The sequence below is a fragment of the Panthera uncia genome, chromosome B4, assembly GCF_023721935.1.
Source record: "Panthera uncia isolate 11264 chromosome B4, Puncia_PCG_1.0, whole genome shotgun sequence".
Taxonomy (NCBI): domain Eukaryota; kingdom Metazoa; phylum Chordata; class Mammalia; order Carnivora; family Felidae; genus Panthera; species Panthera uncia.
Genome location: NC_064809.1, coordinates 92,801,725 through 92,828,054, shown reverse-complemented (window position 1 = coordinate 92,828,054; position 26,330 = coordinate 92,801,725). Strand labels below are relative to the sequence as shown.

At 39.6% G+C, this 26,330-nt stretch overlaps 2 protein-coding genes across 2 annotated transcripts in view; both read left to right on the top strand.

Annotated features, from left to right (window-relative positions):
• Positions 1–21,917, top strand: part of PTPRR (protein tyrosine phosphatase receptor type R) — a 259,664-nt gene extending 237,747 nt beyond the window's left edge. The window contains exons 14-15 of the mRNA XM_049627421.1: positions 4,149–4,262; positions 20,943–21,917. Coding sequence (XP_049483378.1) covers positions 4,149–4,262; positions 20,943–21,036 — 208 coding nt within the window. The 3' untranslated portion in view covers positions 21,037–21,917. The remainder of the gene's footprint in view (positions 1–4,148; positions 4,263–20,942) is intronic.
• Positions 21,918–22,726: 809 nt separating this feature from the next.
• PTPRB (protein tyrosine phosphatase receptor type B) overlaps positions 22,727–26,330 on the top strand; it is a 115,423-nt gene continuing 111,819 nt past the window's right edge. Inside the window, exons 1-2 of the mRNA XM_049626702.1 lie at positions 22,727–22,884; positions 24,137–24,532. Coding sequence (XP_049482659.1) covers positions 22,830–22,884; positions 24,137–24,532 — 451 coding nt within the window. The 5' untranslated portion in view covers positions 22,727–22,829. The remainder of the gene's footprint in view (positions 22,885–24,136; positions 24,533–26,330) is intronic.

The following is a 26,330-nucleotide window of genomic DNA, read 5'->3' as shown; positions in this document are numbered from 1 at the left end:
TGAAGTTATTTCATAAGAAAAAAAAAAAACAGATGGAAGCAAATTTATGAAGTGGGAACTGAACAAGTGGTAGTTCACCAAAAGGAGAACAAAGTGTTGTTACCAGAACATGGAGTATTGGGGGGTAGGCCGAGAAAAGCAACAGATGTCTATAGTGGTTCCCTTCCCTAATGTCTAACTTGAAGCTCTCCTCTCATAACTGATACCTCATTCCCCAGACTTTCCTTTTAGTGTGCCCAAACAAAAGCAAATAATTTTAAAGTTATTTCTATAACCAGCCATTTATACTTGGTCAAAATAATTTATGTTGCTTTGTTTAACCTCTTAAGCCTTGCAAGAAAGCTTTTGATGATAATATTAATAAATAAAATTATAATTATTTTATTTTTTTAATGTTTTTATTTATTTTTGAGACAGAGAGAGACAGAGCATGAGCGGGGAAGGGGCAGAGAGAGAGGGAGATACAGAATCTGAAGCAGGCTCTAGGCTCTGAGATGTCAGCACAAAGCCCTATGCGGGGCTCGAACTCACAGACTGTGAGATCATAACCTGAGCTAAAGTCGGATGCTTAACCAACTGAGCCACCCAGGCGCCCTGCTAATTAGTTTAAATTATAACTTTAGTCTCCTTCTTTTTTGAGCCTTTATAGTTTAATTAAGAATGAAATTTACTATATATCTATTTATCCAAAGGAGTCATTATCCAGTTTCTAGCATTAGGCCTTACCCTAAACTTCCCTTAGGGGTGAGGAAAGACAGCCTAATTGGTCATATTTTAGGGCTGGAACTGTCCCCCACCCAAAATCATAAAACACTCAGGATATCTAAAATGAACTAGCCATTTCCCCTATAAAACCAGCTCCCCTTCTGATGACTATTTCTAAGAATAAGACCAGCTTTTTTCCAGGCACTCAATATCTAATGTTGACAGTTATCTTTGGCCCTTCTCTCAACTCCAGCCTCAGTATCTAATCAGTCACCAGATTGGCTTTCCCTTCAAAGCTTCTCCCATAATCATCACTTCCTGTCCAACCACCCAGGTTCAGGCCCTAATGACCTCATACATGTATTTTAGAAGTAGTCAACTAATTGCACAAACACACCCCACTTCCCTATGCCCCACCCCCAGCCCAGCCTACTCACCCACTTCTCTTGCATGATGTTCCTAAAACCCTGGGTTTTATTAATCCTGGATCTGTGGATGAACTACAGGGGTCAGTGAACTCTTTGAAATTACTTTAACAAATTGGAGTACATAAAGTTATGTGAGTTTTTCTGGGGAATGAAAGTCCATAGTTTTTATCAAATTCTCAAAAACAAAACAAAACAAAACAAAACACAAAGCATCACTATTTTAGAGGATGAAGTTCAAACTTCTTAGGTTTCCATGTAAGATCATTTATAGGCTCTGATGAAGTTTCGGGGTGATGGTGAGGTGGTCCAGAGCTGATGACCAAGAAAGAATTCTTGAGACATCTGTGGTGCAAAAAGTTGGTTTTATTAAAGCATGGGGACAGGACCCGTGGGCAGAAGAGCTGCGTGAGGTCATGACCGGTAACTCATTACATACTCTTGGTTTGGGAGGGGGTCAGGAATAGAGTAAGTCTCTAAGGTATTTTGGAAGCAAGGTTTCCAGGATCTTGAGGTGCTAGCTGTTGCTAGGGAGACTCCATTTATTAACATTTAGTAAAATCTCAGTCATGAGACTCTTCAGATGTATATTGGGGGCCATAAGCTTAGAGTATGATTGCCAGCATATACCTTGGGGGAGCTGAGAAAAAAGAAGTTTCTAAAGGAATTTTTATGCATTGAAGGAGACTTACAGGATCCTGGGAGATGGGAAAATGTTAAGCTAAGATTCCCTTTTGCCTCTAGCAAAGTGTCATCATCTGTGGCAGCTGAACTCCTAGAGGGAGGTCACTCTGCTGGTTTCAAGGACTTGTCAGTGGGCTATAGACAGTAAAGGAATTTAATTTTTCATTTGCCTTAGTTTCCTACATCACCATGGCAAGCACTTAAACCCCTTTCCTTTTGTTCTTGGGTAGCTAGGAGTGTCCCAGGAATATCACACGCATTCCACCTGGAGTGGGGGAGTATGTTAGCCTGGACTTTACCCTTGGCTTGCCCCACGGTCCTTCATCAGGCTCCAGTGTGTCTGCCCAGTCTTGTTTCCCACTATTCCTCCAAAATAACTTTCTTTTCAGGCCAAGTTAGTCTACTTACTATTGTACATCATATATCCTGTTCTGCAGCAATTCTTTCCATTCTCATACATGGAGTATTCTGATTCACAATAACCAAAATGCCCTCCATTCGTAGGGTCCAGTTCAAATCCTATCTCTTTAGTGAAACAAACTCTTTATAGACTCTTTAACTAAAAGGGACCTCCTTCACCTCTGAATTCCTCTGCACTCACATTCAACAGGAAACAAGCACCAAATATGAGAAATAAATGCTATTTGAGTGCCAGGAAGGGAACTATTAATTCAGAACATGAGGACTGAAGAAAGCCTCTAAGAGTTGGGGTAATGTTGAACAAGATCTTAAAAAATAACCAACGTGTGTGGTTTTAAAGGGTGGTAAAGAGGGCATTTCTGACTGACCAAAGGAATATCATTAACACAGAGAGAAAAAATGAAAAATAAAAGCCATTTTTTTTGCAAGGATTCATGTAAATGAAAAAAAAAATGGCACAAAAGTTACAAAGAGAAGAGTAAAAAGACCTAAAGCTTGAAAGTTAGCCACTTTCATATTGTGCAAGTTCACAAATTCCATGGTAGGGAGCTCAGACGTTATCTGTAACTACTGGAAGGCATCTACAGTCTTTGAGTAGAGAGTAATATGCTCAGATTCCCATTTTAGAAAGATGAACCTAGCAGCTGTGTGTATCGTGAATTAGTCCAGGAAGAGACTCAAGACTTGGCAACCATAATGAGATCATTGCTAACCATGAAGTAAGGAGGTGTCGAAAACGTGAGCACAGTTTATAGAAAGGAAAGCATGGATCCCAAAAGCTTCAGTAGAGGTGGAAAATATAAGAATTGGTAACAGATTGGATGTGGGAGGTGAGAGAGGAGAGATGTTGGAGATGGCTCCAAGATTTCTAGGCTGGAAAACTTGTGGCTAACTGGTAATGCCATTGAGGGAAAAGATAATTAATTCTGTTTTAGATACATTGAATTTAGATACATTGAATTAAAGCCAGTGCAAAATAGTAACATCAAGAGTTCCAGCTAAAAAATGGAATGCTAATCTAGAGTTTAGGAGAAACTTAGGGAATTTAGATGTAAATTTGAGAGAAAATTGCATAAAGACTATTAGTGGTAGAAATTGCTGAGGAGGGCGGAGAGGGAGAGAGAGGAGGAATATGGAAAGAGAGTTAAAGGGCTTATTAGGTTGATAATTTACCATCTAAGGCAGATGAATGGGGCAAGCCCTCCTGGACGGATGGTGTTTTATTCAACTATCACCTGGACATAAATGACTCAGAAATATGTGCCTCTGGCCACAGGCTTCTCCCAAACTGAATTGAATCTTCAGTTCTTCACTAGAATCTTCAACATCAGTCTATCCAAGACCGAACTCCTCACCACCCCCACATCATCCCTTCTTCTAGAATTCTCCCTTTGTCTCATTGGCGCTTCCTTTCTTTCAATCCCCTAGATTCACGTCTGTGATGTGTCTAAGTCTTTCTCCTCCTTTCTAGTGCCTATACCTTACTTAAATTTAGGTCCTAATTATTCTTTGTAGAATAATTACAATGCCTTTTTCACTATTCTCCTTCCACCCCACACTCCCTACTGCATATATAACTCAATCATCACTGCACCAGGCCAGGTTAGTAATCTCAGTCTGAGAGCTGCTGTCACTGTTTTTACTAACCCTGGCTGCCCATTTCAGATTTAAACACCCTTTTAAAAGAATGTCTTTTATCTTGGGGAGGAGAGTGGGGGGATGGGTGAAATAGGTGATGGGGCTCAAGGAGGGCACTTGTTGTGATGACCACTGGGTGATGTATGGAAGTGTTGAATCATTATATTGTACCCCTGAGACTAATATTATATTGGAATTAAATTTAAATAAATAAATAATAGAATATATTTAATCGTTTCTCCTTTGCATCCACCTTTTTACTCTTTGTCTTTTCAGCGCAGGGATAGGTAGAACGGGGTGTTTTATTGCTACATCCATTGGCTGTCGACAGTTGAAAGAAGAAGGAGTTGTCGACGCCCTAAGCATTGTCTGCCAGCTTCGTGTAGACAGGTAAGTGTCCGCTGGACCGTGCAACGGAGATGTCACTTCACACATAGCGTTATCAGCCACAACCTGATCCCATCAGTCTGACTTAGTAAGCATCACAAGCTCCAAAGTCTTAAATCTCTGTAGAGACCTGTGTAAGACGCTTACGTATATCTTACATTAAAAAGCCATCAAGGAAAGTGTTATTTGCAACACCGACCATCAAGAACACAAAACTAAAAGCTTATGCTTAATCCTTCCTCATCTCTAACACAGGTATTTATGGTGTAGCTGTTCCCTCTCTGTCTTACACCCTTGTTCCCTTCTATTTACTCTGCATTTCCATTTGGCTTAATTGGGTCGTTCACCTTAGGATCTTGATTGTTTAAAATGAGGCGTGTCATACTACCAAAAATCATCTTTTTTCTCAGTCTACTTTTTTAATGTGAAAAAATGTAGATAACAAAATGTATCATCTTAGCCATTTTTAACAGTACAGTTTAATGGTGTTGAGTATATTCACATTATTGTGCCTCCAATTTACAGAACTCTTTCCATCTGGCAAAAACTCTGTACTCATTAAACAGCAGCTTCCTGTTCCCTCCTGCCCCCGGCCCTTGGTATTTTACTTAGTGTAATATCCTCAAGATTTATCGATGTTGTGGCATGTGATAGAATTTTCTTACTTTTTCAGGCTGAATAACATTCCATTTTATGTATACACTGTATATGGTTTATCCATTCATCCATCAACGGATACTTGGTGGCTCCCACCTTTTGGCTATTGTGAATAATGCTGCTATGAACATGGGTGTACAAGTCTTTGTAGAGATTCTTTTAGATATATACCCAGAAATGAGATTGTTGGATCATACAGTAATTCTATTTTTAATCTTTTGAGAAACTGCCATACTGTTTTCCACAGTGGTTACACCATTTATATTCCTACCAAAAGTACAGTTGTTCCAACTTCTATACACCTTTGCCAATGCTTGTGACTTTCTATTTTGTTTTTTGTTTGTTTCGTTGGTTGGTTGGTTGGGTTTTTTTGTTTTTGTTTTTGTTTTTTTTTTTTGATGGTAGCCATCTTAATGGGTGTGAGGTGGGTGAGTTGTTTTTATATGGAGATGATTTGATCACCTTTGTGATGATCTGTGTTTATCTGTGTTGAAAACAAAACAAACAAGAAAGGCCTCTTCTTCCTTGCTCCACAACTAAGCCTACCTGGGTAGATGAAGAGTTGAGCCAGTGATGGAGAAAGTACACAGATGCTCTTTGAGAACAGGCACAGTAAAAGATGCTGTACCAGCAGATGGATAGCCAGCCTCTCTGCTCTGCAAGTCAGTGTACTATTGTGGAAATGAGTTGTTCTGCAAGGCTGAAATACTGCGTTCTCTTCTTTCATTCATGCGGCAAATATTTATTAATTACCTCCTATGCCCAAGGCATCATTCCAGATGCTACACATAGAGGACTCAACAAGATGAGTGAAGCTTTGCTTTCCTAGAGTTTACATTCTAATGCAAAGAGAGACAGACAGACAGACAGACAGATAATTAAAAAAAGGAAAGAAATGAATGGGATAATTTCAGACAGAGATAAATGTTGTGAAGTAAGAAAACAAGAGGGCCATGGGAGAAAGGTCTCTTGGACTTGAGCCCTATGTCCTCCTAAAAGTGCAGTTACCTCCCAAGATTCATTCAACAAATATTTATTGAGCACCTACTATGTCCCAGGTCCTTGGATTTCAATAAAAGACACAAAAGATTGTTCTAAAAATTCAGATATATGTATTATTTAAAGTAGGATCTGTCTCATAGTAAACCTTCAATAAATGTAAACTGTTATTATTATCTTCATTATTATTAAAATTATCAATACAGCCTATCTCTAAAAATTAAGCATTCAGATCCCTCTGTCCAGATGAGGTTTTCCTTCCCCATCCCTATTATTGTTCTTATCTCTTCTTGAATAATAGCTTCAAGTCCTTGTAGGTGTATCTTCCCTCTCTTTTTCTTTCAATTTTGCCTGGCTTAATAGAGGCTGTTCATTACAGTGGTTAAAATTCTGGACTCTGGAAACTGATTGCCTGGGTTTGCATTATGACTGCTCCCATTTTCTGGTTGTGTGGCCTTAGGCAAGTTGTGAGACCTTCCCTTGTCTGGGGTCTCTCATCTGGAAAATGGAAGTTATACTTCTAGCCACATGCTCTTGTTGTTGCAAGGAGTAAGAGTAAGATTGTAGGTTCCTGGGGAGCCTGGGTGGCTCAGTCGGTTAAGCATCCAACTTCAGCTCAGGTCATGATCTCATGTCTCATGAGTTCAAGCCCCACATTGGGCTCTGTGCTGACAGCTCAGAGCCTGGAACCTGCTTCGGAGCCTGTGTCTCCCTCTCTCTCTCCCCCTCCCCTGCTCACCCTTTCTCTCTCTCTGTCTCTCTCTCTCTCTCTCTGTCTCTCTCTCTCAAAAATACATAAACATTAAAAAAATTTTAATAAAATTATTTAAAAGAAAAGATTATAAGTTCCTGGCACATAATAAACATGCAATCACGTTTAGCCACTGTTGTTATCAATATATATAGCGAGAAACCTGAAGGTGCATCTATAAACTGAAAGTAACAATATATGCCTCACAGGGCTGCGGTAGTATAAAGATGAGATTACATCCATGACGCACTTGGTAGAACATTTAGCCTATGTTTCTAACACTCTCTCTACCCCTCCCACTTCCTCCCTTTCCATACCCCACATATAACTGCTTCCAAAAATATTTTCTTTCTTTACATAAAATCAGCTCCCCTGATGTCTCCTGCTTCTCTTACAATTGCTATCTTAGTCTCCTTCCATCTAGTACTGCCTGTCCAGCTGGAATAGGGTCCAATTTTTCACTCCAGACTCTGGAACCTACCTTCACCCAGAAGTGGGGCCTGCGTCAGAGGGTAGGGAATAGCACCAAGTCAGCCTTGAGCTGTTCCCATGGTGACCTTGATCTCTCCTGCTTTGTGCTTCCGTAAACAAACCTCCTACTGCTGGGGACCCCAAATCCCTCAAGGACTCCAGTTCAAACCCCTGTACCCTGCTGTCTTGCCAGCTAGTGCCAAAATTCCATAAACTCCAGATCCCCACATGGACCCAGGCTGACTCTGAACAGAGTTGATCTCCAACACTCTCTCTGAACCCTTTTTAGAACAACACCTTGGGTTTAGTTTGCTCATTTTGGAGGCTTTTGTTATTCTTAAATCTTGGCTCTTCACCTTCCCATCTCCCACCTCCTCAACCTGCTTTTGTAGCCTGACCTCCACCTTGATTTCCATTTCCCAGTCACATTGCCCTGTCAAATCTACCCAATAGTCCTCTAGCTTTGAATGGAATCACAAGTAAATTTTTTAAACCATATCACAATGCCTCCTCTATCGGTCCCTTCCTTCCTAAAGCAAATGGTCAGAAATTTTAGCCTTGGCTTTCCATCACCACCAAGGTCTCCCCACAAGGCTTGTCTTTTTATTGTTGATAGGATCTCCAAAACATATCAAAGCTTCTCTGCTGATCCGAAGGCTCCCTGCCCCCTGCATTTGAATTCCTGCCAGTATGTATCTGGAAATCATTCTAACAGATTCATTAATCAACATCTCTTCTATACACATTCTTTCTGAGCAGCTGCTTCTGTGGTTTATGAAATGGATCCTTTCTTTAAAACCTTCCTCGAAATGTCTTTCCTTTGCCTGCCTTCCTTCACAGGATCGAAACAGATTTTCTTTTTCTTCTCTTCCTTCTGCTATGCAATCCCCTAGTTATTATGAAAAGCAAGACAAAAAAACTGCCTCCTTTCCTTCACCCCATCCAACTTCTTTTCCCCCAGGCTTCTTGCCACTTGCTCCAGTTTTCAGTTGTTTTTTCCTGCCACACTTCATCTTTAAAATTCCAGTTTGTAGGGTGCCGGGGTGACTCAGTCGGTTAAGCATCTGACTCTAGATTTTGGCTCAGGTCATGATCTCACGGTTTGTGAGTTTGAGCCCCGTGCCTGACTCTACACCTCTGTCCAGCTTGGGATTCGCTCTCTTCCTCTTTCTCTGCCCCTCCTCTGCTCGCTCCCTCTGTCTGTCTCTCTCTCTCTCCCACTCTCTCTCTCTCTCTCTCTCAATAAATAAATAAACTTATTTTTTTAATAAGTAAAATAAAATTCCAGTTTGAAGGTGATTGCTGCCATTGACCCTATCATTAACTCGTATGCCAGTAAAAGAAAAACTGGCCCCAGAAGATCCAAACACCCACCTTTCTACTCCTGTGGCTTGTCATTCATCAGTTCTTCAAACCTTATCCCCAACCCTAGTTTCTGTGGCCACCTTTGCCTTCAGTCCTGAAACTGTCTTCAGACATTCCAGAATGCACTATTGACACTTGGAAGTTTTTAATCGTGGCCTCTCCACCGTGGCCTTCAAAACACATGTCTTACATGTCTCATTTAACTCCCAAAATGAACCCAAAAGTAGGAAAAGAAGTATTCCTTGGCCCTGTTTTGTTCAATAAAGAAACAAAGAATTCAAGACATCAAGTAACTTGCCCAAGATCATGTAGCTAAAAGACTGGAGAAATAGACCTCTTTGGAATCCAGGACTTCTGATTTCTAACTCAAAAGGCATGACCATTGTAGATGAAAGTAAACAGTCTTTTGGAATATGTTTATTGCAAAACTGCTTGACAAGAAGCATACCTGTTTGATAATGCTTTGCCAATTAAAAAATGCAGTGGTACCATAATTTTTAAAACAAGGTCTAGTATGAATGAGAGCTGTTTCATGAAGAGATAGAGTGATATTGTCAGCTGTTGCCTTAAGAATATAATTTAAGGAACATAGGAAAGTTGCCTCATCCCAAAATGTCTGTCTATGGAGGATACCTAAAATATCTGTGTATGGTGAATGTCTGAAATATCACTATTAGAGAACCAATCTTTGGTTAAAAGAATCATTCTTTTTTAAAGTTCATTGAATGTGGAGGAGAAGGTGAGAGTGACACCTTATGCTTTCTCAGTTATTAACCTTTTTTTAAAAAAAAATATTTATTTATTTATTTTGAGTGGGAGAGAGAGTGCAAACAGGGGAAGGGCAGAGAGAGTGGGTGAGAGAGGGATTCCCAAGTAGGCTCCGCACTGTCAGTGCAGAGCTCGATGTGGGACTTAATCCAATGAACCATGAGATCATGACCTGTCAGCTAGTCCCTTCAGTCTAAACAATGTGATCTGTCCTCTCCAGCTAGAGTAAGGTAGCTAGAGAGAACATAACTCCATGCATTAGGAATACATTCAGAACTTAGTTTTGATGAAAGGGAATTGAAGAGAAGGCCCCAGAAGCTGGGTACTCCCTGCAGTGGAGAAGACTAGTAGAGAGCCGTGGGTACTGGGAAAGTGAGGGGCATGGAGGGGAAGCAAAAGAGCTTACAAGGGATTCCTTGGGCAAGAGCAGCTACCAGGGCCAAGTGCAGTATGAAAGTGTGAGGCTTCTTTAAAAAAAAAAAAAAAAAATTAAATATTTCAAGATGGTGACAGCAGAGCATTAACCCAAGTGCAAGGTTCTTCTCAACACGGGGAAGGGGCTCGTGTGACCCAGCAGGTCACGAGCCCATAAAATTGACCCTGTGGTGGGATATTTTTAGAATGAATGTAGACAGGCCTAAATCCTGTGTCCACTGGAATGGACACCCAAGGTCTCTAAGCACCCAAGGTCTCTCTGCTTAGAGACCTTGGGTGCTCTCTGTTTAGTGCTCCTGAATCATGTATCATTCATTCAACAAACATTTACTTAACACCTTCTACTGTACATGCATCAGGTACCTAGGCATAGAAAGATGGATTCCTTAACAGACTTTTCCAGACTGTGTTTCTCAGGGCACAGTTTAATTCCTAATTAAACTATGAGAGCCTGCCAAGTGCCAGATCCTCTTAGAGTGTATGCAGGCAAAAATAAATAAATAAAATAAAATAGGCTCTCAATTAAATGTGAGCTATGTACTCTATTTCTTAGAAGCCCTCCCCACATGGATATTCACAGTAAGTATTAAAACATTGAAGAATCTGGAAAGTCCCCCAGCACAGAAACCCATTTAACTTCCTTTAAGCTCTCTTTCATATTTAATTTGACCATACAAAACTTTCCTCAAAGCCTATCTAAATGGTACCGAAAGAAGTTGTAAATAATAAATATGAACTGTTCTTTCAAGAAGTTTGGTGGTGAAGAGAAGACAGGGAATGGCATAGGGATTTGAGCCGTGGGTGGTGACCATTAAAAAAGAGCACCCAGCTGAGAATAATAAGGGCTACAAAAGACAGAGCCAATATATCAAGGGGCTGATATTTTATGCACTGCAGCGTGCAAGCTCCACAGGACTTTCCCTTTGCTTTCATACTCCCTTTAACAATGACCTCTACCCACTGGTGATCCAAGACTGTGCACTGTGCATCTTTTTTTAATAGTTTACCCCCCACCACTTATGGGAAGTCCAGGGCACGGCCAACAGCCAAGAAGAAAGGCATTGATTTAGATACTTCAAATGGGCTTTTTCCATGGATGATAAGAGTTTCAGCACTGAGCATGATCAAAAACCTGACTCCAAATGATGATGATGTTGATGATGATGACAATGATGATGTTGATAAATTACAATGCCTGATCATTGTTATTCAACATGCCAAAAGCAGGCAATGTGCTCTGAGATCACAAACCTGCATTTTAGCAAGAAATTCAAATGGTCTGGTTTAGAGATGAGTGTTCTGCTGAATGGATGTTTCCATTGTAACAACGATGACAAAGCCATTTGGTAGATTCCTCATTCCCTGGCAAGACATTATTTTCATTGGCTTTAGGGCAACTTCTATTAATAGATGCAACAGTTCTCACTGCAGATTCACGAGTCTGTGATTCTCTTTTTAATAATACTTTTGAGCATATTTTGAACTAAATTAGGATTTCTTTTTTTTTCCAAGTAGGAGTTCAAATTCAGTGCAAGGCACCCACCAGTGTTTTATTTAGAAGTGTATTAATGGATCATTCCTTCATTCCCATAGCTTTCATTTTTAATTAAAAGATGAAGTCGGTATTGGACAATTTGGACCAAGCACTGGCTGAGGAGATGAGGCAGCAGGCAGCCACTAGAGTATGAGGGGCTGGAGGTCACTGGACCAGAGGTCAGGAAGCTTGGTACTAATCCTGGCTGTGCCTTAATTCCATGTGTGACCCCTTGTCCACTCTAGGCCTCTCTGTCTACATATGTAAAAAGAGAAATGGGCATATCAGTGGTCCCCCAACCTCTTCTGATATGAAGACCCCCTTTTATAAGAGTAAAATATTCCATGGACTTCAACTTGATAGTTGTACTTTGAAATCCTTAATGCTAATAAATTAATTTTCATTCTGTGACTCAAAACAACACCTACATGCATTTAAAAATTAGTGATGCATATGTGTGTGTGTTTATTTGGTCTAATGATACTGCTAGATACGCAAATAGGTTTGAGGACCCTTCCAATAAATGCCTTTTCCATCTTGGGATTCAGTGATTGGGAAGTGATCATCTAGCTCTCTAAACTCCCTTTCAACTATTGCATTCTTTGAGTCTTTGAACCTTGTTTCTGTAGAGAACAATGGAACGGCATTAACAGACAATCATAACATTTGCCAAACACCTACTAGGAAAGGGATGGTTTAAAAGAAACATAGTCAAATATTGTACAAATCTCTGAGTCTTCGGGGGGAATCCAAGACCTAAAAAGAGTGAATGATATATCCAAAGTCACATGACAAATTTTGACTGTCTTTTTTTTTTAAACATTCTGAACTGAACTTCCAGTTTTTCTCTAATTAGATAGGCTAAATTCTGGATTTGTTTGGTTCCCAAAACACTGTTGTTTTCTGGAGTGGGAGACTAAATTGGGTTAAACACAAATTGAGAGGAAGTTCACATTCTAATCCTGCCTTTGACAATGACCCTGAACTAGATGCTGTATAAACCAGGGAAAATTGTTTATCTCTGATGGTTTCAGTTTAGATCATTATTAATATCTGCATATGATAAATACAATGAACTTTCTATTGGCCAGCATGACGAAAAAGGATTTTGTTTAGTCATATTTTCCTGTTAATAGAAATTACCATACGTACATAGGTCAACAATTTTCAAAACTTATGGTGAAAAAAAAGGGCCCATAGCATTGGCACTAAACTGAGCCCAATGTAATCATGTTTTATTAGTTAGATATTCCATATCTTGCTTAAATCTTCTAACCTTAAATATCACTAAATTGTTGTGTCTATACCATCTAAAGAACTTTAGTTGCTGTTAAAGCTAAACCAACCAGGTTTTACCATATTTAACTCTTGCCGCAAGAAATTCATTTAGGCTTGTGTGTGCCGAGGTTTTGCAGTATGACATAGTGAAAAGCCATTTACACAGTAAGTATGAGAAATAAACCTGTCCCTTTAAAAAACAGTAACAATCCTTAGTAACAAAATGGCCCAGGAAACTCAGGGGGCTCCCAGGTAGCTCAGTCAATTGTGCACCTGACTCTTGATTTCGGCTCGGGTCATGATACCAGGGTTGTGCGATTGAGCCCTGCATCAGGCTCAGCGCTGAGCCTGCTGAATATTCTCTCTCTTCCTATGCCCTTCCTGTACTCGCTTGCACGGGCATACTCTCTCTGCCCCCCTCTCTCTCTTTCTAAAAAACAAATAATTAATTTAAAAATAATAAAAATTTTTTAAAAACTCAGAAAATGCCTCCCATGCACATAGAAAATGACTCAGGAACAATACGTGGCCATCTGAAGACATCTAGGCAAGGATGAAAGGAATGTGTTCCTTTGCAGGTTGACATCGAACAACTTCTTCCTCATCATATTTCTCTTAATCTCATTTGGCACCTTTGGACACTGGAAGAACTTGAAAACAGAATTTGGGAAGTGAAGCACATAAAATAATATGCAGTCTCAAGGCTTTTTTCTTTTCTTTTTTTTTCTTTTTTTTTTTCCTTCCCCAGAAACAGGAAACAATCTGTCTAATCCTCCTTTTAGAGAGTCAGTGGTGAAATCTGCTGTTGTCTTTGTACATCCTTACCTTGGAGGCCTTAAACTGGAATGACATCCAAAAACCTTGCTTGTGGCTTCCCAGACAGGATAGAAAAGTGCTTCCAGTGTGCGTCATATCATTGTTTAAATGTTTTGATTAATCACTTTAGTGTGATGATTTTCTTTCTTTTTTTTTTTAAACTATAACAATCCAAGAGGAGGAATATATAAGCCATCAGTTTTCTAGGCTAATATGTGTCCCCAAAGTATTATTTGCTTCCAAAACTTGTTTAAAATAATTCCAAAGCTAAAATTTCCACCTGTTCATATAATTTTTATCAACCCTACCCTTACATTTCTCCATATCTCTCTGCATTCCCGACTCATTCCAAAGTTCCCATTAATTAGTGGATTTCAAAGATCTCATTTGAAGATCAGCAATTGAACATTTTGGTTTACTTCTTTTAAGGAAACTTAAGGATAAAGCCCCAGGGACTGGTATGGACTTATTTACCTGACATCACAGTTTCTAAGACTGTTACAAGAGGTCCTCTTAAAGAACACATTATGCCAAATGAATCTCCCAAGTGGTTGCCAGGACAACCTTTTCCTCCTTCTCAGCTTAGAGCTAATTGAGTATTAACCTGGGTGTTCAGAAGAAAATTGGTTAATTTTCAGGGAAAAAAATGGAATTTAAGATATGCTAAAGCATTGAATTATGACTGAATTATCGTTGGGTCTGTGCTGGCTTTTATGCCCTACACATACTTTGGAACACAGCTACTCCAGAGAAAATGTCTATGTCAAAATATCTGCTCAGAATCAGTCAGAACATTTATGTTTAAATTCTCCCTCCTGATACGATATAAAGGACATGGGGGAAAACCTTTGTTCAAGACACCTGAGTTACAGCAGCAGACATTAGCCTGGCTTGACTCACGCCCAAGCTGTCGAAGCTTTACCCATGAGGCACATTAACATCCACACCTTTTGTTCTAAATTTACTGTACCAAACTTTACCAAAAGAATTCCAGGTTCAAAAATAATAAAAAGCCAAGGAGCGTAAGTTCCATTGTTAGCCCAGAAGTGAGTCACCGCTGCAGAATTTCTTCTGTCTACTGATTAGACCGGATACGCGCTGGGCGGTGCAGCAGGAAAGGCTGTTGCTGTCTGTATGTGTGAGTTAATAGTCACAAAAGGTCACAATTTTAACATGTGAAAAACCAAATCTCTCTCCTGGGCATCTGGGTTGGTTTTTTTCAACACACCCTCTTAGTAGCAAAGGGAAAAAACGACATTGCTTTTCCTTCCAACCTGAGTCTACCCCCAGCTGACACAGCTACGTGCTTCCCTGCATGGAGACAGAAGACACTGGTTTTTGTGTTTGGTGGGGCTGATGTGATATGAGACGTTTGACATTTCTAGAGGGCGGTATACGTCAGAGGCAGGCAACCAATACCACTTCTGTGATAAAAGCAATGACTTTCTTCCACAGCATGGAACGGGACAGAATTAGGGTGAACAAATAATTGATCATCCAGACCAAGGCACTCCTGTCAGTGAAGGGTGGCTCTATTAGCAATTACACAGGACAAGAAGAGTGAATCAGGACTATCCCAAGCAAACCAGACGCATGATCACCCTAGGCACCGCGTCAGCTAAGCACTTACCAGAAGAATAAGAAAAATAATATGTAGCATTTATTTAGTACTCACTAAATAACAATCACTGTGCTAAGCGTTTTATGTATTGCCCAGTTTAAACCTTGCAAAACTTGAAAATTTACTAGGTAAATACAGTTTGCCAAGCCAGTGGTTTTCAAACTTTTTTGGTGAACAATAGGAAACAAAATAATGGGAAGACAAAATCTTCCACAGAGCACCAACATTGAAAGCCAATTTAAAAATAAATAAAATAAAACAAGATAAAATAAAATAAAATACACAACTGCCTTGGTCAAAACCAGGATTAGGAGCTAGTCCTAAAACCCAAGCCCCTCCTCCACCCTGCCATGGCCCCTCAGGCACCACGGCAGAACCGTGGGCTGTTAAGAATTCTGCGAAGAGCCTCTGTCTAGAGATTGATATGGTCTGACTAATTTAATCCTCACAATCTGCTGAGGTTTGTCATTAGTGTCATTTTTAAGCGAAGAAAGCCCAGCTGGGAAGGATCATACAGTGAGGAGATTCAAAAGCAAGGATTCAAACGTGAATCTGTCAGACTCCAAGCCCACTTCTTTACATGACATCACCTGCCTCTACTGTAGCAGACTTCTAGGCTGGTTAATATTTAGAAACATATTTGGACCTTTCCATCTCGGCTTGCCCAACCAGGGCAATACTGTGTTCCCTGCCAGGTGTATTCTGAGTTTTCCAAGGCCTTCAGAGGTCCCATTCCAGAGCCTTTCAGGCAGTCCTGTTCCACCAGATACCAGCAAAGTGTAACAATAACAACGGCGATAGCTAGCAGCTTGGTATCTGTATGTGCTCTGCTGTGCGCAGAGCATCTTAAATGGATTGTCCCGTTGCTTTCTCACAACAATGCTATGAGGTAGACACCATTATGTTATTACCTCATCATTTTGCAGATGAGAAAACTGAGTACTGCAAAAATTATGTAGTAAGGTAAAGCAGATAGTAAGTGTTGGAGAAAGGATTTGTCTCAACAACAGTGTATGGTGTCTTCTGTCTTAACACACTTTAGTCCCTACGGGCGATGAACCTGACACCTCGGTATTCCAAACCTTTCAGAGCCACAGTCACTTTCATAACTCACTGGTCCCTTTGCCCCAGTTTCTTGGGGCTTTTTTTCCCCCACTCTTTTTTGGTAAACTAATTCCTGCTCTGGCAGTAGGTATTGAACCTTGTTTGTTTTTGATCTGGGAACTGGAACTCTGGGAAGTAGCTTCGTACCTAAAGAGGATTCTCCAGGAGAGATGATGCTTTAATACAATGTATTAAGTAATGGTGGGGCATGCTGCCTGATTCACAATGGTCCATCTATTTTGGGCCCCATAGGCCTTCTCCACTGAAGCATCATATTGATCAGCACGGAAGTCTTTTAAAATCCACCTTGGTTGAGTTTAAACTATGATCTCCTGGGGGCCAAAGATTATTTTAGTGCCTGCTCTTCTCTTTTTTAATCCTTTTATTTTAAAGACTTTTATTTATTTATTTATTTTAAGTAATCTCTACACCCAGCGTGGGGCTCGAATTCACAACCAAGAGTCAAGAGTCAGATGCTCTATTGACTGAGCCAGCCAGCCACCCCTAAATGTTTATTTGTTTATTTTGAGGAGAGGAAGGGCAGAGAGAGAAGGAGAGAGAGGATCCCAAGCAGGCTCCATGCGGTCAATGCAGAGCCCATCAGGGGGCTGGATCCCACAAACTGTGAGATCATGACCTGAGCTGAAATCGGGAGTTGGAAACTCAACCAACTGAGCCATCCAGGTGCCCCCAGTGCCTGCTCTTTAAAAGGAAGTTGGAGGATAATTTTTAAAGAAATGAAAAGAGCATCCCTGCTTCTTACCTTCAAAGACCAGCATGTGTTTTAAACTTTACATCAGTGGTTGGGGGGTGGGGGGTGGGGAACACCTCAGGGGCTCATTAAGTTGAGTGCCCAACTTCGGCTCAAGTCATGATCTCATGGGTTCGTGAGTTCATACCCCACATTGGGCTTGCTGCTGTCAGCGCAGAACCCAGTTCAGATCCTCTGTTTCCCTCTCTCTATGGCCCTCCACTACTCACACTCTCTTTCTCAAAAATAAATAAAAACATTTTAAAAAAATACTTTAAACTGTACATCACTGTATGGATCCAGACTTCAGCAAGTCCATCTAGCCCTGTCTGACCTGAAAGGTACCTAACAACCAAGTCAGAGCTCTTCTAGAGGATGAACTATTACAGGGCTCTCCTGAGGGTTCTGTATAATCTGGCATTATTCACTTATCGTATAACTGCATTTTGCATGCAGGCACTACATTAGCTTCTTGGGTATTATTTTTACCGTGGCTAATCTATAAAAAGACTGTGTAAAATCTGCACGGTAATCCTAAATTTTAAATTCTTACAAAGATCAACAGAGTATTCTATATTCCAATATATGCAATTAGATATTTACCAAATATTTTCAGAGATAATTGTGATGAGTTCCTGAATTTGAGCCAGACTCCAGTGAATGCATCCTGTAATGCCCTTTGCCTTCTTTTAGCCCAGAGTTTATCTGCTTTCATATGACATGAAAATAGCATGGCCTGAGTAATCTACATGACAGGCATTCACTTAAGACTAGGAAGTGCTCTTCATTGTTGCAAATATGAGAAGGCTATAACATTATGCCTATCTTTAAAGGACCTACAACTTAGTTAGAAACAATTTTGGAATGGGATAGACAGTATATCACATGATAGCAAATGACTTATAATAAAGACTCCACCTTGGCCCGGTCTTTTCCTCCTCCATTATGAATGACAGTTAAAAAGAAATAAAGCATGCTTCTTAAATATCTGGAAGACATAAAGCTGGGAGTAAGAAATGAAAGGTTAATATATTGAATGATAGAAATCATGATGACAGTAAATAAAAACTTTGTGCTGAAACCAACAAGTTGAAATTAATAGGACTGATTAGAAAATCCTGCACTTAGTTTCAAAAAGTCAATAGCTTAAGTACAGGATGAGAGCAAACTGTAACTTTCACACTCAAAATTAAAACAAACAAACAAAAAAAAAAAATCCTGCAGACTTCATAAGCCCAAACCTTCACTCGATATCTTAAAAGTGTTGTTGGGCACCAGGCACCAGATGGGTACCATGAGATCTTATCATCTGATGTACCTGCAAATGCAAGCTCATTGGCCTATGACATGCAGCTCAAAGGAGAAAATATTCCCAGTGACTAGATCCTGTCAGGAGTAGACACAACACTGTAAGAAGGTCATCTTTGATAAAATGGCCTATAGACGAAGGAGACTAGATTGGTGGGTGACCGGGAAACCGAACTTTATAGAAATATTGAGGGACCACAGGATGTTTAGTCTAGAGAAGAAAAGATTACGGGACTTTGATGGTTGTTTTCCAGCATTTAGAAAGCTATTGTGTGACTACAAGAGGGAGTCTTTAGACTTTTTTTGGGGTTATTTCAGTTCAACCAATGGGGTGAAAGTTAGATAGGAGCAGATTCATTTTCTCTCTTCAGAAGCTTTCCTGCAACTTTGGGAAAGACTGCTTCTTAAGACCTCTCACCTCCCCATGAGCATTCCAGCAGAAACTAGCTGACCATATGCCATGTAGACTGCTCCCTTCTGGAAAGCCTACATTGTGCCGGCAATTGGCATAAATTGAATCACTCTGCTGAAAATGCTTTCCAAATTAGGTGGGAAGTAATAATTTCTCATATACCTTCCTTAAACCTGCATACCCACAAGATTTTGCTAGCCTACACCTAATCAGTTTGTTTCCCCATCTCCCCCATATTTGCTGGCAGAAACAATCTTGACTTAGTTAACAGAATGTCATAGAAAATATACTCTGAGCAAGAAGATATGCTGCTGACCCACTTGGGGGTAACATGGGTATGAAAACTTGGACCATGTCTTTGTTCATTCACCAGTTGGACACGTAAATACCACTGCTCACCAGAACAGACAAGAAAGCGAAGAGCTTACCTCAAAGTGAGGTAAATGGTGAGACGAAATTCATAGAGGAGAGCCTAAGAGATGGAGCCACATATAAGGCCCCACATTGAACCATCAGCAGTTTAAGGGGGAAAACTAATGGTTCTCTGAGCTGTGTGAAGCCAGGTAAAGGGAGGTACCTCTCAGCTTCCTGGAGCTGCCCTGCTATTTACTATGGCTGTGTCTCTTAAGCATCGCAGCCAAAGCCAACATCTTTTGGACACCTCCTGTGGTTTGAGGTATGCCCAGATGTTACCATCCAGCTAAGAAGAAGAAGAAAAACCACATCTTCAGTTTGCCATTTCTGTTGTCAACTTGTGACCAAGGAACACATTGGCCAGAAAGTTGCCTTCAATACAACAAAATGTATAGTTTTGGGGGGAAAGACCAATGAAATACTTCTGCCATTAAGTTGCTATCACTGAAATTTACCTCTTTGTTTCTTGCCAAATACATCATTTTGGCATCATGTCAACCTGCTTAGTTTAATTTAGAAGGGTGAAATCTCACTCACTTAATAACATCACTGCATAGAGGAGAGAAGGCTTAATATTTTAATGTTTTGTAAGCTTATATTTATAGAGGTTGACAAGTAAACATAGATACAAGCTCAGTTTCAGTTATTACCATTAACCAGAAATCACATTACACTGAGGTAGTCTATCTTGTCTTTAAAGCTGAAGTGCTTACTTGGCCGAGAATTAATTATTTTGAATGGTAACAACCTCTTGGAAGAACTGGCTAAAACGTAATTTTAAAATGGGTTGTGGGGCTCCTGGGTGGCTCAGTCAGTTAAGCATCCAACTTTGGCTCAGGTCATCTCATGGTTCATGAGTTGGAGCCCCACATCCGGTGAACTGGAGACCCGCCTGGGGTGAGCTCGGCCCTGCTTCAGACTTCACACTGACAGTGCAGAGCCTGCATGGGATTCTCTCTCTCTCCCTGTCTCTGCCCCTCACACACTAGTACCCCCTCTTTCTCAATAATAAGTAAATAAATAATGAAATAATGAAATCAGTTGTAGGACTGTATGGTTATAGAGACTTTATAAGACATCAAATAGTTACTAACAGTGATTCTGTTATTCAGTGAGCAGGAAAATAAGTAGCATTTACATTACTGTCAGTAGCTTTGCCAGGTAAAAGAACTGTTATTATAAAGTGCAAAATGTGATATAATTAATTTATCTATAGAAGTATAATGAGAAGCATCATCAATATTTCTCAGGAAAGTAGCTGCCTTCTACTAATCCAGGAACAAAAGGTACCCTGAGTAACTAGTAATGATAATGTTGATAACAAAGGGAAAAAAGCAATTCCCTTTTTCCAACTCATTTAAAGTCCCGCCCACTATTGTATTCAGATACCCAGCATACCACACCTAAAGATTAAGGTTGTTTCTATATCACATACCCAATGAGACCATTCCAGGATAGTTCTTTCTACTTGTACAAAGAGCAACACCTCACAGTTGAGTTTGTTTGGTGAACCTGCTTCAACTTTAATCCAAGTATATAAACCATTTTAACACGAGATGAATTATAAGCCACCTGAGAAGTGATACTAACACTCTAGATATATGAATTCACTTAACGCTCACAAGAATACTATGCAATAGGTACTATCATTCCACTTTAACAGAGGAGGAAACTGAAACATAAAAGGTTTTAAGGAACTTGCCCAAGATCACACAGCTAAGAATTGGTATAGGAGAGATTTCAACTCAGCCTGGGTGGTCCGAAAATCTAAGTACTTACCCAGTAGGCAGTACCACCTCCCCGGTAATGGTATGTAGCAAAAATTAATTAAGCGTCTAGTGTATACCAGGCACTGTGATAATCTCCTTATACACATTAGCATATTAAGTTCACCAGGTCAACAGTTCTGTGTCTTTGGCATAATACCCTAGCTTGGATATAGTCTCTTAAGACTGCAGGACGTTAGCAATAAGAAGTTACTGTATTCTCTTTCTTGTAGGGGTGGAATGGTCCAAACTAGTGAGCAGTATGAATTTGTACATCATGCTCTGTGCCTGTATGAGAGCAGACTTTCAGCAGAAACTGTCCAGTGATTCTCTGAAGATTTACCAGACCATCAATCTCTAGGGGTAGTTAATCAATTACCCACCTGAGGCTTCTGGAAGGAACTTCCTGCAATGGAAGGAAAAGAGAAGTCCTGAAGCCAAGCTGTGGCACGGATTGTGGAAGATGGCAACACAATTAAAGACTGCCAGCCTCTTGTGTATATGAATGCATTTGTAAGCATCCCCTAAGTTATTTTGAAGGTCCTATGCTGATGGAGGTATGATAGATTTCTCACACAGCTAAGGAGACTTTTGTTTTGTCTGTATTGACTACCTGCCACACAGAATGTACGGATGAAATACTCGGTGATATATGTCATCAGATGACAACTGGAGAAGCTGCTGAAGAAATTATTATTATGTGTTTAGATGCTTTAATGTTTGCAAAATCTGTCTTGTGAATGGACTGTCAGCTGTTAAACTGTTCCTGTTTTAAGTGCTATTACCTTTCTCAGTTACCAGAATCTTGCCGTTAAGGTCGCAAGTGATTGATAATGGATTTTTCACAAATAAGTCCTTGTTTTTGAAAAAAAAAATCAAAAGCAGTACTATTTTATATGGAAATGTGTCTTGATAATATTACCTATAAATGTGTATTTATCAGTACCTCCTGTCAATCAATTACAGAGCACAATGATTGTCACTGGGTGTATATGTATTTACTCTCTATTATTGGACATAGAGGTGGTTTCTGCTCCAAAACTCCAGCCACTGTATTTCTACATTGTGAGTCATTTTACTTTAAAAGGGAAAAACAAATTTGTAGCAACTATGATGTATCAAGAATTTTAAATCTCTGTGTCTCTTTTACTAAGAAAGAATTTTTGAATATTCTATCTACCTAGAATCTCTCTCCCCCCCCCCCCCCCCCCAAAAAAGGCAGATCCCTTTGGGAATGAAGTAAACTGTCCCATTTCCAGAAGTTCTCCAAAAGGTTGCTGCCATGGATATTCTTAAATTTCTGAAAGGTTTTAATCCTCAAGAGACAAATAAAGTTAAAAAAAATGCACTCAGCAAACACTAGATGTTCTGCCCAAATATGAATTTTCAAAGCAGCTATGTTGACTTTGTTTCATACTGCCAATAAACTACTCTTAATACTAAGTATTGAGTAAAGCATCTACTTTTTTTTCCTCTTGGGAAGAAGCTCTTATCTTTTGGGGGAAGCCTGGAGTAGGTAATAAGATGGGTTTAATTTTAGTCTCTGCCTCTTCAGTGGAGATAACTGTCTCTAAATGTAATATTGTCATCACTTGAGGGATAATGATCTAGAAGTGCCATCATTATGTGGTTTTCCTCAATAGACTCCCAGCATATCATTATAAAACAGTACATGTTTACGTCTTTATATCACTTGTCATAGGCCCTCATAAATTACATGACTTGTGTTTATTCAGCAGAATCAATATCACCTGAAGAGATGTAATGTTTTAGGAACATTCAATTAACTAAGATTACAATTCCTTTCTTCCCTCTTGAGGCTAAGAAGTAGTCATGTGCCAAAGAGATGTAGGAGAAAACTTACAAGTTTTATTCTGCTCCTGGAGGTCAGAATTTTTTCTACATAAAAAAAGGAGAGGTAATCATAATCCCTTCTTTCTAAGGAAACAGACAAAAGGACACTGGTGTAAAACTTCCCCAAACAATTCAATAGGAGGAAGTGCTCGTCACTGACTTTTTCCCCCCACCATGAAGGCACATTTCCTTCCTAGTCTTTGCTTCTCTTATCTGGGAGATTTTTTTTCCCCCCAAGCAAAGCATGAACAGTTGTTAAGTGGAAAATGGAGGCTGAATTTTACATGGCGATTCTTACCTGCTTAATCTTTGGGAATTCAGGTGAGTAGGCTTGCCTCCCTTGGGGCATTTCTCCAATAGCCAGCAGAGGAGTCTCTGTCCTTTGAAGTGTCTGAAATAAGGCGGAAATGGAGCCAGGTCTCCATGGCAGTTTAACCAAAGACGTTGAGGAGGGGGAATAAAAGGAGCCGGCTCTGTCCACTCTGCTGAGACTTTTCTCTGAAAGAAAATAAATGGCCTCCTCTTGTCCTCCTAATAACTCGGAGAGCTCCTGAAATGGCATCTTTCTTTATAGGAGACAGTGAAGCACCTTGAGGAGAAACTGATTTATGTGGCAGTCTGTGGCATTCTCCATGTTTTTTCCTTATCAGGTTATAGTTTTGTTTTTTGTGTATGTTAAAGAAGGAAAATATAAGGAGATATAACTAAAGGGGGTGAAGAAGTGAGGTGTGTTTTATTTGGAAGTTGCTATTTGGAAGGAACGTCTGAATATTTTCATGGGAGAGTAGAGCAAATTAAGTAAAAGCTCAGAAAATGGTTTCTGATCCTGAACATTGCACTTTTTAATACTGATGTTTAATAATTGGATGTTTAATTTTTTTTTTGTCAAGAAATGCTGGGTTTTTTGTTTTGTTTGAGATTGTCACAATATAGAGAAATGCTTCTCTCCAGGACTGTAAGAAATTGTATTTGTGATCAATACGTTCACTGGTCACTATTAGCTAAGAAGGTTTAGAGGGGTGGGAAAATTTGTTTTATTTTTGTTTTGTTTTGAGATGAATACATCTAATTTTTAAACATGTATCCAAACTATGTAATTTATGTAAAAATACTACTGCAGTGCTAACTTAAGAATTGGAAAAAGGGGTGCTCTTTTAGAATGGGGGATGGTGATGAGATGGAAAGAGTATAATGGTCAAAAGGGGAATGGAGCTTTTTATAACTTCAATATATTTAATAATTGGGCTAAAATATCACACCATATTCTTTGGATGGTTTGGTGTCTTTTTCAAGCTTCCTTTTATTATTTCAGTGGAAGTGTGTTTTCTTCCCTAAACCATGTGAAAGTAAAAGAAAGGGAGCGAAGTATGACATTTTAACAGTTTGACAATGTCAGCCTTGGGATTTTAAATCACGTGTGTTGAATCTGGGACTATTCACTCGAAATGATAGTAATAGCAAAAGACAAGTAAACCTTGTATTTTCACTGGACTGATTTGCGGGTGGGATGTTTTGTTTTCTGATGGGCCTTATAATTTTCTACATAGTACTTTATGAGTATCTCATCTTCCAGAGGGGTTTCAGATTGTCCATGTCCATAAACAAGAGTGCCTTTCCAAAAATAAGAGAGTGGTGGTGGGTTTGTGCAATGGGACCAGCCAGAACCAGCAGTGGATGTGGACTGAGGATGGAAAACTCCTTCATGTTAAATCTGCTCTGTGCCTGGGCATCTCCAGCTCTTCTCGTGGCCCTTCCCTACCAGCTGTCTCTACCCACTGCTACCAGGCACCCCGATGGACTTGCCATGAGCAGGAAGGGTTCCTTGAGGTGGAAAATACCTCTCTCTTTCTCAAGAAACAAGGCTCCAAGGTAGTGGTCAAGAAGGACAGGAAATACCTCCATAGCTGGATGAAAATTGATGTCAACAAGGAGGGAAAACCAGTGAATGGAAGCCTGTGCTTAAAAAAAGGTGAGCTATTCTTTTCAGAATTGATTCTGAAAGTTCTTCTGCTCAATGTTGTTTGTTTGTTTCACATTAAAGGGATATCTTTTTACCTCAACACAATGCCTATCTATGGCACATTCATAAGCTAATGGGAATGGATCATGTGGTTCCCACTGATGTGGAAAACTTCATTATCCTTGTTAAATAAGTCCTCCTCATTAAATTAGCCCAACATCTTTCCTTTTACCTCTTCCTTTTCCTTCCCTTCTTTCCTTGCTTCTTTTATTAATTAAACAAACATTTATTGAGTTTCTCTTTTGTACCACACTGTAGACACTTTGGTTAGATACCATTATATAGGAATATAAATCTAGGCATAAATGCAGCATACATATGTAATGACTAAAGCCAGTGATCAGGAAATTAATAATTCTGCTGATGTAGATAATTCTCTGATTAGGAGGAACTAGTAAAACATCAAAATGGTGTTTGAGAAAGACTGGAAAATACATTGTGCCTTTGCAAATTTTTTGTACTAAAGTTTAGGGGTACAAGAGGTTACATACTTTTGAAATGGTAAGAACCAGTGCATTGTCACAGAGTTTTCTAATTTGTTGACCATTGGTGGATATAATCTAGATGACAGATCCAGTAAAAACTTGTATATACGTGCACAAATTCCTGGTGCAGCACACAGTTCAGTCCTGTGCTGGGGATTTTATTGTGGATACAGCTTAATTTTCTATTTTACTTAATCATTTTATTGCTTATTTACTCCTATAGTAGAGATATGCTTTAGGAATTCATGAAAGATAAAACTAATAGAATCATTAGATATTAGGTACAAATGGACCTTGTAAGTCACTGGAGAAATTCTCTAGAAAAGAAGCCCATCATTGAGGAGATTGCAATTTATCAAGGTTGAGTGAATTATCCCAGATTAATTGGTGGCAAAGGTCTGATTGGAACCCAAATGTCTTAATTCCCTGTCCAGTGTACTTTCCATTATACAGTGTTTTGCAAATGCTTAACCACAGAATTTTGCCCAGTTGACTACATAAGAATCCGACCTGGGGGAGGAGAAGCAATCTCTGCCATCATTTCTTCTCCCCTACCACCTTCAAGATTCTGTTTCAAGAAATTTGGACTAAAACCTGATTTTTCTTTAAGTCCCCCAGATAATTTTGATCCATAACCCCATTTGGGGATCAGCATTCACTGTACTTTTAAATCTTTTTATTAAGTGTTTATGTTTGAGGCTCCTATGAGTTTTTTCACGATGCTGATCCCTTGGACAGCTTTCTGCCACTCCATTTTGTAAATTAAGTAAGAGTTTAATTAGATGCTAACTGAATGCAATGGGCTTTTCTACAATAGAAGTTGAATATTACAGTCTTGGTCTTTTTTTATTGTTAATTTTTTTTAACATTTTTTTTTTTTTTGAGAGAGAGAGTGGAAGAATACATGCACAGGAGCAAGGGAGGGGCAGAGGGAGAGGGAGAGAGAGAATCCCAAGCAGGCTGCACCATCAGCACCAAGCCAAACACAGGGCTCAGATTCACAAACACTGAGATCACGACCTGAGTCCAAACCAAGAGTTGGATGCTTAACCAATTGAGCCACCCAAGCGCCCTAACAGTCCCGGTCTTCTTAACTTCTCACTATGAGAATAAGACAAAAATATAAAAGTCAGCTAGAAAATTCAAACTTATCAGAGAATATATAGCACAGAACACCAATATGTACAATCCCTTTCATGAGCAAGTTCTTTGGGCAAGGTCTGTCCTAAACACACAGAAACATTATAAATATTCCCATTGTA